Consider the following 13,372-nt stretch of genomic DNA (forward strand, 5'->3'; position numbering starts at 1 on the left):
AATATTAATGTTATGTTAACAATTCAAGATCAGTTTATCCAACATTATTAAATTATTGTGTTCAATTATTTAGTTAAAGACTCCCTTCTAAAAACATTATCAACGGTAGCTGGAAATTAGTACTAGAAACCTAAATCTGAAATAAAAAAATTGTTGAAACAAAAAAGCAATCATAACACCATTGTTTAACACTGTTGTAATATATGTTTTGAAAGTGTGTTATAAAGTTAATTTTTTTGTTATTATTTTTTAAATACATGTTTATAAATTTGTATGTTTTATCAAATAATAAGATTATTTTAATTTAATAAGGAGTAAAATTGTCGACTAAAAAATGAAACAAGATAATTATAAAAAAAATGTCCTTTATAGAAGGATTAAATATACTAATACTACTTAAGTAAAGAAGGAATTATGAGTTGTATTTTTTACATTGGAGTTAGAAAACATCCTTCTTTCTCTTCCACCATGTGTATATAGGAAAATGATACTTTCAGGACTCTTGTTTTTTTGATATCATAGATTTAGAAATAAATATATATAATAAAAAGTAAATTTATAATTAAATGATATAAAAAATATTAAAATAACAGTATTGAGAGTTATAATACAATTGTATAAAAAGTTGTATAAAAAATTATAGTTGACAATATATCATTACTCATGTATATAAATATTTTATGATTTGACAAATTATATATTTTTAAGATCCGTGGAAATGAACTTGTATAATTTTAATAATAAAATTTTAAACTAAATCAAACTGCATTATAAATTGTGATTTTTTTGTTTGTTTTAATTATTGGTTGTTTGCTTTTATATTCTTTTCCAGTTTTTGTTATGATATATTGTTACATAATATTTATAATGTTTAGTAATGACTACTTTTTATTGGAAAACTCAATTAAGTCGCCTTTGTTACACCCGTGAATCTTTGGCAAGTAGAGAAAATAATAGTTTGTGTTATCAATGAAATTAAACTAACAGAATATACCAACTGTTAGATATTAAAAAGTTTAGAGAACTAGAATAATACAAACAAGTTGGAGAGCAAAATAAAAAAAAACAAGTTAGCATGCGAAAATATTAAGTTTGCTTATTAGGCATATTTATATAACTTAAAAATATGGAATTAATTACATAACAATGATGATATTCATATCCATTTGGAAATTTTAGCATCTTTATGAGAACAAAAATTCATTTTACTGTCATTTCCCTCCCAAAATGTGTGTATTAAACAGCCGCAAAACTCAACCAAAGTATCTACTACAGCTAGTCTAACTAGGGAGACATTTATTTAACATACAACATGAAACCATTGCCAAATATATTCGTACGGTTGAACATGGATACTCAATGATAATGACTCACTTTCAAGTACTCTTTTACTTCTCAAACAGCCATGGATGAGTTCATTTCATTGAGTATGCGGCAATATCTATTATGGTCTGAGGTGTTTTTGAAGCCAGGAAGGAAATCTGTAAAGAATCTTAGAACCGCAGAAAGATGTTGAGAGTCATTCGAAACAAATGCTGCTTCTAAGAACAATGATGGCCGGATGGTATCCACCTGAAAATTCAACAAAATCATAAACACAAGCATTTCCATACTTGTTTTCCGATTATACTCAATCTCAATATTACAGTACTAAAAGTAGTTAGATACTAGATTTTGTATATCAGCTGGAACCCGAAACTAACCATTAAATAAGCATAATAATTGCAAGAGATCATTTTGACCCATAAAAATAAAATTTAAAAACAAAATAAAAATGTATTTTTAAAATTTTAGTCATTGAATTAAACTGATTTTAATTTTTAGATTAGATCATTTGATATATAAATTATAACATGTATTTACGTCCTAGTAAAATAATGTTACTTTTAATTTTTTAAATATAATTACTTTTCTAAAAAATGAGCTGACACGTGTTGACTATGTCTAAAGCCCATATGGGCTGTGGGCTAAATAGTCTGGGGGAAAATAGCTTAGTTCAATTTAAGTCACGTTTTGTTTACCTAATCCACTCTGTTTTGCGGATGCATATTTGAATACATCTATTTTGACACCTAACATCTACTTTACTGATTTCCAAAGTATCTATCAGCACCTCAATCTCCCCAAGCATTCCAACAACTTCAAACCCTTTGTGATCATAAAAAGCTGGTCGGCGAGGTTTCAATGAAATGAATAACAATATCTGTACGCGATACCATCTTATAGAAGTATAATCCATCGCAGAGATATTGACGTGGTTCAATCACTTCAACTACATAAATGAATTTTCATAGAAACATGTAGCCAGACAGTCATTTTGCTAGGCTATCTCCTATATTTGGTTGAGAGGAAAGAAAGTGAAGGAGAAAAGCTAGAAATTTAAATTGATGGGAAACTAGATGAAAAAAACGAAATATTTTTAAGAAGTCAAATTTCTCATCGTTTTGCTTTCACTTTTCTCACTAACAAACAAATCAAAAGGCATTTCTTTCCGTATTTTCTTTCTTCTCTACTTTTCTTCCTCCAACTGTAATCCCTTCCAAACGTAGCATTAACTGGAGACATGCCCATGAGAGCAAATGCAGAACTAGGAATTTCAGGAAATATGAAGCCTTTAGAGGAACATTCTATCACGAGTACGTGGGGGCTTTAAGCTAGGTGGTCTGGAGGTGATGTTTTCTTCAAAGCCCAGGATGAGGTTCATATACAAGATCTGGCAGGGATTTCTGGGACCCTTGCTCTCTGATTAAGAGTACCCTAATGCAATTTATACATGGGCGCCTTTGGATTAGCAATACAAGCTTCCCGATTACCAGGTTAAGGGCTACAGGGAGGCAGCTACTGCAGGTTGACAGGTCAAGTGTGGGAGTCCAATTTCCGAGATTGTTTAGAATGTCCACTGATGGGTATTTAATAGGAAACAGAATCAGGTCAATAGAGGAGATGTGACCTTGTCGGTTATTTATATTGAGAGGCTTAGACTTCCTTGACCCACTTCTCACAAAGGAACCCTTCTATCAAGGTGATGGATGAAGCCTGATCAACTGGTGGGGTTTCCTTTCCATAAAAACCTACCAATATAGTGAGTGTATGTCTATTGGAGGCACCTAAACCCTACCTCTATTGGATTTCGAAAACAATATAACACCTACACTTTATTTTCAGCAAAGGACTATCTATCTCCAGATGTTGGGAAATTATAACCTATAATATAGGGATAGCTGTTTTGTACAGAAACAATGAATGCAAGTATCAAAAGTGCAACACAAGAGTCCTCAGTTTTCCATTATCTCCGGGCTCTCTTCATTATTTAAAATATTATATAATGATTACTTCCTATACCAGGAGTCAGCACAGTAAGAAGTTACCCTATATTTCCGTGCATATCTTAAGGCTTCAAGGTAGTATCCATCCTGCACAAGCAACAAAACATAATCATGATGTAAACCCAATTGTCTCAGCATATCCAGACCAAGCTTCCTAGTTTGGGCATTCTGGCGACCAGACTCTAGGAGTTGCAGTGCAACTTCCTTAGAGGGCTCCAGAATCTGCAACGAAAAGAGACAGGTCTTAGAATCAAACAAATCATAATTAACATAAAAAGGCTTCCAAACTTTACACTTATACACAGAATTTTCTAACCTTGTTTAGGACAAACAACCCGAGCTCTGCATAACGTTCATTGCGAGCCAGAAGTTGAATAATTAATACATAAGCATTTGGGAGTACACGTATCTTGTCTGAATTTGCACTGTAATAAAAATAAAGAGTGAAGATTCAAAATATTGGAGGCAAAATTTTACTAAATCAAGAAAAATATACCATAAAAGCACACGAATGTACATCATTTAAAATGGACACATGGTACAATACAACTGACCTAATATATGTTTAAATAACATCCTAAATAAAGTCCATGGCTGGCTTATGGTAATTGTTAGTTTTTGGAGTTTTCCAGACTTGCCTTGTTTACTTACAAATTATGATATTATGGCAGTGGACCAAACAAAAATCCATTAGAATCTAGAGCAAGTATATCAAATGCCTTCACAGTTATTAAAACAACTTCTCAATTCTTGTAAATAGGAGCATTTAGTGTTTAGTATCTTTCTAAGTAGTTCAGTAAGTGTTTAGCATATTCAATATTCCTTAGGAAGTTGTGATGTAAGAATTGTTCTCTTGAAAACAGTAGTTGTTATTAATTATCTTTGTAATCATTCTTGTTATAAATAAATCAATCTGCTGAGTAGAAAAGATACTTCAACACATTCAGAAAATTTCCTTTCTCATTTTTCTCACACTAACTCAAGAACAATAGCATACCTGTGAAGGAACTCAATAATGATAGCAACCAAGTAAGAAGGGTCTCCCACCATCTCTTCATCCGCAGGAGAAAAGACAAAGCTGTACATCTCATCCGGTGAAATTGCTGCGGAAGTAAGTTGGGATTCCTCTTGCCCAGACTGAAGAGATGATTGGATAACATTAGCACTATGGGCCTCCTTTGAATTGTGTTTTGGATTTGCAGACTGAGACTCATCATCAGAATCCAAACTTGAAACAGTTGAAGCTTTATTAAGAGATCCACGGTCGACTCTTTCCATAGATTCATGGATGACTGATTTTCCAATTACATCTGTTTCGATAGCAGATACCTCAGCACCAGTATTTTGATCACCAGATGCCTTCTCAGGCTTCTGTCCCTTGAGATAGTTACCAGTTTTAATTGAATGGGAGTATGAGGTGACAAGTACATTTACAGCCTTGGCAACCACAGGCACAGGCCTGTGCTCAAGAATAAGTGTACGTGTTATACCCAAGCACAATTGTTTAGCCTGAAAAGCAGAGACGAGGGGACATTTGGTACAAAAATAATTATTTCAAACTTTCAAACAGACATATAGATGAAAATACTGTTAAAAACTGTAGTTTTTTTTGACAAAATGACATTCCAGGAAATATATATACAAAATCCTTTCCTTAAGGAGCTAATTAAGATTAGCTTTTTTTCCCCATAATCACATTCCAGAGTTGCACTGAAACACAAATAAATAAAGGATAAAGAGAATTCAGTATTCTCATGTCTAGCAATCCTGAATACAGCTATGTAACACCTTACTTCCATGATTGAAAACCAGTATAACTTTTCTTGACAATTAAAATAAAATTCATTCTTTTGCTAGGGTAGATGATACCAATCAACTGTTAAATGTCTATTCAATGCGCTTTAGTTATCATGTTGTACAGAGGGATACTAAGGTGAAAAGGTCCCTTAAGTAAATGACTTGAGCAAAAAACCATGAAGTCACAGCTAACTTTATTTCAAGGACTTAAATATGCTAAACCTAGCTAACGATTTAAATTTAAAAAAAAAAAACAGATTAAAAAAATGGATGAGTTTATTGCATTAATTATGCTAAAGCTGGGATACATAAAAAGAACTTAATGCATAAATCTATTCCAAAGGACAACTGAGAGTGGCAAGTGATATCAGAAAAAATTTATTGTACAAACTAGGTTAAAACCAGAATGTGTGAAAAAAATAAAAACATAACGCCTTTTAACTTAGTACCTTCCTTTCTCAGCTAAGCCTGTAATATCTAGAAGTGAGAGGTTATCATCCAGAAGGGTATAAAACTCGCCAAATTTGAGAAACTAAGTTTATTTAAGGATCTCAATCAACAATTAACAAATTAAGCTAACTACTGAAACTGTAATAGCAGCTCCAATAAATAAAGTTTTCAATACATATTCGTGGGCACCACTCCAGTTACAAACTAATTACAGGAGAACTGATTAGTGATTTGAATTGAAAAGAAATAACCAATAGAAACCGCTCACTATTGCACCCAGAAGAATTAATCAATTAGATACATTGGTATGACAAGGCAGAGAGAAAGATACCTTGTTCGCTTCCAACCTCCGCCGCTGCAGGAACTCTAATACTGATGGGACCTCTGAGCTACTGGCAGAAATTGCCTGCAAGGTAGAATTATTCATGAAAAAGAAAGCTCGTATATTCAGTATTGAAATAAATATAAACAGATAACTGACCTCTAAGTCTAAATTGAACTTCCACAATAACTTATTGGCCACATCGCATACGAGGTCAGGCACTAGGAAAGTCCATGTATTAGTGTATGTAACTGCTCCATGACTACTCAAAACATTACTGTCTGAACTCTCACTTTCTCTGCCACTCGATTGAGATGAAGTACTAGATCTGGGGAATCCCCTTAATAATAAAGGAAGTGGTGCAGATATAGGTGCTCGAGAATCTGCAAAGAGATCATAAAGTATAACAACCTTTGCATCAACTTGATGAATAAGAAGTACATTGTCGACCACACTCACGGCAATCCTGTTGGAATAAATTGGTAAAGAGCCCTGCATATACCATTGACATCAGTCTAATTTTTTCAAGTCTATAGTTCAATAACGAATTACATAAATACTACTTTCATACAAGCTCTAGGATAAAATTACATACCCCAGATACTTTATTACTATATGGCAAGTTTTAACATAGTTATAATTGTCTTAGATTAGAGAGTAAATTAGTATATATGAAATTGTATTATCACATAGATGTGTAGCTCATAGGAAATTGTAAGAAAATCAATGTGTATTATGTCTTGCTTATGCTGTGAGATATTTATGGTAACCTTCCTCCTTAAAATCTTTCAAAATTCCATTTTTGGTGTTTTTTATATTGATTGTAGGACTACTTGGAGAGGCTAAATGAGGATGAATCGAAGAGAGATTATCCACTCAGTTTTGGAGCATGAAAACATGAGCATTGGAAGGAGATTGTTCAAATTTTCTTGCTGTCTAGTGTGTTAAAATGCCTAGAAGTTTGTTTGAACATCCAGGACCATGTAACTACAGCCCTGTGCATGTTGAAACTTTAAACATCCAAAATTGCTTTTACATGTACCGAATTCATCAAGATTGATATAAATAGTTGTTCCTAATTTAGAAGATGAACTTTTAATGATTGAAAAACATTTTGTAACTCATGGAACACTTGAGAAATTACGAATCTATCTCATGAAATTGGTCAGAGATCACTTTTTTCTCATTTTCTCTCTGTAGTTTTTCTTTCCTTTTCAATTTATCACTAAATCTCTAGGTTGGGGAAGAGGAATCATCATTCAATTCCTGTGTGATTTGATGGGTTTGATCTAAATTTTCATTTTTACCCTCCAATTGAGTGAATTGCTTTGAACTTTAAGCAATTATTGGCTATCCACCTAGAAATTAAAATTAAATTCAATCTTTCAATTGGAAAAATGATTATTGGGTTGGATATTGGGAAATTTCACCATAGCTGTTGGAACCTACAAATAGGACTTGATAAACTGAGATATTCCAAAATACAAAACTAAAATTTAATGCTATCTTTGGTTGAGATTTGGGAATACCTAAAGAATTAGGGGTTTGGTTAGCACATAGGGTTAAATTTCAAGGAATTGAATTTAGCCTAAAGTAGCAAACTTGGGATTGAATTGAATTGGTTGATAATTACTTGGATTGAAAGCTGGATTTAATTACTCAAGAGGAAAATAGAAAGGAATCTAACCCTAGCTGCAGTTCATCATTGTTACTTACTTATATTTTGATCTATGGACTTGTGCTTTATGCTTTGCATTCTTTGTTCTGTTTTATTTTTGGAATCACTCAATGCAATGCATCTCTACCTCGTGATTTAAAATATTGTGATTTAGTACTTGAATCTAATCCTTGTGGGAACAACCACTTTATTATTTGATTCAACTTCAATAGAAAAGTTTTCCAGATTGTTATGCAAACAAGAAATCATAAGTGAACTGAAATAGTAAATCATTCAGAATTTGGGCAAAACCAACCTGCTGTATCACTGCATCACGATATAGCCGATAAGAATGGAGCAGCATAGCAATTCTATCAACTTGTAAGCAGTATATCCTACCATAACTGTGGTTGATTGTTAAAGACATAAAACGTTAAATAGGAAGCTATGGTGACCTTAAAGGTATAAGTTTGATGATGTAAATAACTGATACATACACAGTCACAATAAAGACATCTTCAGCTGCTAAAACAGGCTTACTATTTGCCTCAGATTTGGCCATAACCATCTCAAATCTTGGCAAGCGAACAATATCTGCAGATGAAATCTAAGAAAGGCATTGCTGTATTAGCCAAAAAAGAAATAGCACTGGAGCAGTATCAGTTGATATTCTAAATTAATACTCATGAGTCACAACAAGCACCATAACAGAAGCTGCATTGACACATGTCACTCTTTTCTAAATAAATAATGATATCTAACCTTATTTTCTTTTAAGAAAAAAACTATTCTTCATGGTAAATATCTTCTTGATCTAAAAATTACAAGAAAAAGAAGCAACCAATACAATTTACAAACTCTCACCTGAAATCCGTGGAATGTCTTGCACTGCATGCCGGAAGCAAGAAGAACCAAGCGACTTTCATGGGTGTAAACATACCAACTCACATTCAGTTTCTTTGTTTGCACCAGTTGCAGTGATTTTGACTCTGAATTATATGCATACAAGTCTAGACCACTGTTTAGGAAGTTTTTAAGTCAGTATATACATAAAAAAAATGAAAAAAAGAGAGTAGAGAACAGGAGAAGGATAGGGAAATATTGATAAAAATACTCGGAAAATCACATAAAAAGCTAGACATTGTTGGAAAGCCCAAGAACATTTAAACCCCAGACTAGAATCTCATAATTCTAATGTGGGACTGAACTCACATTCCAAAAAATTGGATCATAACATCCTACCACAGTTTGAGTCTTAGTGCCTATGTGGGTTGGCTGGGCACTAGCCCTTTAATTAGTCTCCGACAAACACTGCACTGGCAGCATCACCTACCACATCACTTGTTTGCAGCTGAGAGACAAGGTGAAAAGCTTCAATAAGAATTGATAAGAACATAGGGAGATTACTCTAAAAATACAGTTACGTAGACTCGAGCCCCATACGTTGAAACTAGATGCTAACAAATATTTGTGTCATAGTCGTGTTTAAAAATGTTTTATGTACTATATTATTTAGAACAAGATTCTTACAAATGTATACAAATATTTTTGCTCTCTGGCAGCACTGTTATTTGAAAAAAAATATCTTCTCGATAGTTGCTATGTTCTCTAAGCATTTTTGCTTTCCAACAGCTCGCGCATCCTCTAAGATTTTCTTCGTTTTGGCAGCCCTGCATCCTTTGAGCATTTTTGCTTTTCAGCAGTTGTCGTGTCCTATGATCATTTTTGCTTTCAACAGTTATCACGTTTTCTGAGTATTTTTGCTTTTCAGCAAACGCTGTGTCAACTTACCATATTTGCACTCTGATAGTCATCGTGCCCTCTGATCATTTTTAACAAGTTTGACTAGTATGTTCCACCAGTATGAGGGGAGAGTGCTAAAGATATGATTTGAAAGGATGAAACATATTGAAGATTGATTGTCACTTGGACAAAGAGAAAGTCATTTCTGGGAAATATCTAATAGCTTTGTCATTCATTATTTACTTTGTTAGCTTTGACAGCCAACTAACTGATATGTTTACTAAGTCTCTCAAGCAGTCCTGTATTGATGACATTTTGTAAGAAGTTTGTCTCATTTGATACATATGCTCTAGTTTGAGGGGAGTATTAGAGAATTGAGTTGATTTATAAGTGATATGATTTAATTACACTAAATAGGGAGATATGATATGATTTGATAGGAAAATATCTTACCAAATATTTCTCATTATTAGATATTGATTTTGTTCCTTACTATTATATCTGTTCTTCATTATAAATAAGAACACTCATGTGTGTATCCAACTCATGGAATTCATTATATTCCTTCTCAGCTACTCTCTTCTCAACATGGTACCAGAGCGGTACCATTTTCATGACTTGTTTTGTCACTAATCCTTTCAACAACTACCTTTTAGCATTATTGTATTGTTCAGCTAAAATGTTAGCAACTTCTTGTGGCAGACATCTGAAGGGCAGGGAACCAGATCACAATGATCTGAAATAGATAACAGAATAAATAATTCACTACTAAGACTAAAATAATTCAAGTCTCTTATTCCATTCAGAAATTCAAATACGTTGGCAAAAATGCTTGACCCAATGAAGCTTCCCACAAACCTCAAAAAATATCCAAATTGATTAATTATCCTCTAAATTTTCAAGATATTGTAGGACTGCAGATCTCCAGTCAGGAACACTATTACTAGCATTTTCTGGGTTTCTTCTGAATTTAACAATCAGGATATCTAAAAAGCATATGTAAATCAGACCAACAAAGAATAAATAAATAAGCTAACCATACCTTGTCTTAACAAGAACAATATCACACTGTTGACTATCTGTCCAAAAAAACCCAATTATACTTTCTGATTCTGGCCTGCACTTATGGCTAAAAGTGCCCCCTGTCTCTCTATCCCAAAACTGCATCTCATGATTGGATCGCTGGATTGCTATCACCTTTGTGTCTAAAGAATATCGAATAGCTATAATAGGGCCTTCACTTATTGAATCAGCGATTGGATCAATGAGAGGATCAAAGGGACCAACTTTCCATGAAAAGACCTAATGTTACAAACACAAGCACAATGTGATAATGTGATGAACAAGGAAATACAAAAAATAGAAAAATGAATCACCAATTTGAAACAATTCAAAAATCTGGATGTACAACACACATTATATTCACCAAACCTAAATATAGGAAGCATACCAAAATATAGTAGTCAATAACATGGTATAGTGTAGTAGTAAAGCCGAGCAGCCCTAGGCTGCATTGGGATTAAAAACCGTTTTTACCACTGAGACAACATTATTTCATTTTTTTCTTTTGGAGTAAAATTGTGATTTCAATCCCCATTTTCTAGTGCACTATTAGCTCCAGAAACATAGAAAGATCTGAAAAAAAAAATTGTTGATTATTCCACAAAAGTTACCTCTAGTTTGACATATGTCCTTTCACACTTAACCAAACTACTCTTTTCCATTTGTTCCATTCTTGCTTCTTCCTGTGAACTTCATAATTCACAAACTACTAATTTTTATATAGTTTGTTATGTTCTTTTCCTATTAATTTTACTGTCAGCCATTTTTTGACTTCATTACTATCTGCTCCTAGATTGATGATGATTATATGTTTATTATTTATCTTGAATTTCTTTAATTTTGGGAATTTTTGTAATTAATTTCCATGGACAGTGTAAATTAATTATATTGTATTAAAATTGTGTCCATCCTGCTATAACATTTTTATGCTGGTGGCCGTGTTGCTATATTCGATTGATAACTATCATAACTGTGTATCATATTACCTGGTCAACTGTTGGAGAGAGTACCAACTTATTTCCATCATCATAAAATAATCCACTAGATCCAGGAACATTGCACTGAAGTGGTGGATACTGAATGTAAGCATGTGAAAGACCATCAGATCCACTCAGACCTATATTAAGCTTTGATGTTGATGCTTTTCCAGACATGTTATGTTCCGTTTACACAGTGCGTAGCAGATGAAAAATAACAACTGCAGCAAAACTCCAAATTTTTTTATTTAAACTAGACAGTAAAAGGTAAAAGTAATGCATATATGATTAACAGGAGATGAAAGTGCAGAAAGTTAAACCTTTGCCAGCAACAAGTTGTAGGACTTCCTCTTAAAGTTATGATTGAAAACTTCTTCTACAAAAACTTCTATTCGTCACCATCAAGCAGCTCTCAAAACAAGGAAACAAGTGGGTGTTCACTTAAACCTTCTTTTTTAGCTGTTTGGAGAAATATTTTGAAACATAAGACATTTATTAGAAATGTCAAAAGAATAGAAACAATTATACAGTAAAAACAAGAAAAGGGTTTCACCAACAGAAACAGGAAAGCAAAAAGAGTATAATCAGAAGCAGCTCTAAATCTCAAAAGTCATGATCCATTTAGGGGTATGATTGTTTAAGTTTAAAGATACTGATCGTATGATACAGTACAGCTTTATTTTAGAGCATTTTTTTTCAGAAGCTACTATCCTTACGTCCTCACAAAAACACGAAAAACAAACATTTTTTAGGTTTCACTTTTTTTTTTATAATAAAATTACAAAATTATAATAATTTTTTAAACGTATGTTTTTATTAAACAAGCCTTTTGATCATAAAAACTCAAACAAACAGGCCCTAAATGAAGTGTGCAAAACGGTTTCCCTTCAGTCTTTCCAAGAATATCGATCAAAGAGAAAAACATAGAAGCTATTTCTTTTACTTAAAATGTAAGAAAGAACATAATAGCTGCAATGCCAAGTCAGACAAAAAATAAAAACTTTATTCCAACCCAAATGTAGAATGCAATACCATATTCTGCATACAACTTTTTAGTGCCAGAAATTCCTTCACACAGATATCACGTTCAATGTCTGGAACCTTCACTGCAACACAGCTCCCATATGCTTTTGCCTATTGGATGAGGCTTAACCAAATCAATGTTTATGTTTGTGTCCAACTATCAGAACATAGTACGGAGAAGACAAGAAGAGAAAAGGTAAGCACCTATACTACAACCCATTCTATCTCTTTTCCAACAACCTGACCTCAATGATAATCGAACTTTTAAAGCGTTTATCAAACTAAATAATTAAACTCAGTACTTCTGGCAAGTGAAAACAATAAAATCAACCATTCAGTCGAATGTACAAACAAATTATATAAATTATTCTGTATAGGATTCTGACCACCTAAACATTGTAACGAAAAGGTTCTACACACAATATTTCATCATCTAACCCAAAACCAAAAGCACATTTCTGGTTTGATCTACGTAAAACAAAATCAAACCTCAGATGCACAATTCACTAAAATACGCTTGAGAGTAGAGGCAGTATTCTTCTTCTCCTTCATGTCGACAACAGTGCAAAATCTACATAAGCCAAAATTAAACGACAATCATCTGTAACCTACCAAAAAACCAAAGCAAAACAAAATTATACACATATTCGTATTTGCAAGTTTCAAAGAAACTTACATTTACTTACTAAACCACCACCACTAATAATAATAGCTTAATTCAAAATTCTAGAATCACATAGATTTTCACACCGGGAATATCAGTAAACGAAGAAGATAAAAACCCCTAAGGTAACTTCGCCCAATTTGTTTGCACACCTAATCATGCGAGAATAATAGAAATTGAAAAAACATACGAGACGAAGAAAATCGAGAATCTGCACAAAACACGTAATATTTTCGTGCAAAGAGCGACTAGTAAACAACGGAAATGTGAGAGAGAAAAATTGTTTACCATCTCAAGAATTGGCCATCCATTCTGCAACGGAATTAATCGTAGATCACGAAGAGGGCTAAT

General features: G+C 33.0%; 1 protein-coding gene across 2 annotated transcripts; it reads right to left on the reverse strand.

The window, feature by feature from the left end:
- Positions 1 to 1,136: 1,136 nt before the first annotated feature.
- On the reverse strand, positions 1,137 to 12,921 carry LOC137814157 (uncharacterized). 2 transcript variants are annotated; one of them, XM_068616748.1, is made up of 14 exons: positions 12,847 to 12,921; positions 12,367 to 12,468; positions 11,655 to 11,793; positions 11,344 to 11,555; positions 10,338 to 10,597; positions 8,417 to 8,570; positions 8,050 to 8,159; positions 7,869 to 7,956; positions 6,055 to 6,387; positions 5,905 to 5,979; positions 4,324 to 4,835; positions 3,643 to 3,751; positions 3,369 to 3,548; positions 1,137 to 1,572 (listed from the first exon to the last, which is right to left on the reverse strand). In XM_068616748.1, the coding sequence occupies exons 4-14, from the start codon at positions 11,509 to 11,511 to the stop codon at positions 1,396 to 1,398; spliced, it is 2,166 nt and encodes a 721-aa protein (XP_068472849.1). In that variant the 5' UTR covers positions 11,512 to 11,555; positions 11,655 to 11,793; positions 12,367 to 12,468; positions 12,847 to 12,921; the 3' UTR covers positions 1,137 to 1,395. The 2 variants fall into 2 exon arrangements, with proteins under 2 accessions (XP_068472849.1, XP_068472850.1); XM_068616749.1 differs by lacking the exon at positions 12,847 to 12,921 and adding an exon at positions 12,562 to 12,580.
- Positions 12,922 to 13,372: the final 451 nt, after the last annotated feature.

This window comes from Phaseolus vulgaris, chromosome 1 (assembly GCF_000499845.2).
Source record: "Phaseolus vulgaris cultivar G19833 chromosome 1, P. vulgaris v2.0, whole genome shotgun sequence".
NCBI lineage: Eukaryota > Viridiplantae > Streptophyta > Magnoliopsida > Fabales > Fabaceae > Phaseolus > Phaseolus vulgaris.

Excerpts from the sequence above, each read along its gene's own strand:
- LOC137814157 (XM_068616748.1), bottom strand. The coding sequence starts at position 11,511 with ATGTCTGGAAAAGCATCAACATCAAAGCTTAATATAGGTCTGAGTGGA. Across the intron at positions 5,980-6,054 it reads AGTTCAATTTAGACTTAGAG|GCAATTTCTGCCAGTAGCTC; the intron begins GTCAGTTATCTG and ends TCTACCTTGCAG. Across the intron at positions 3,752-4,323 it reads ATTATTGAGTTCCTTCACAG|TGCAAATTCAGACAAGATAC; the intron begins GTATGCTATTGT and ends TTTTTATTACAG.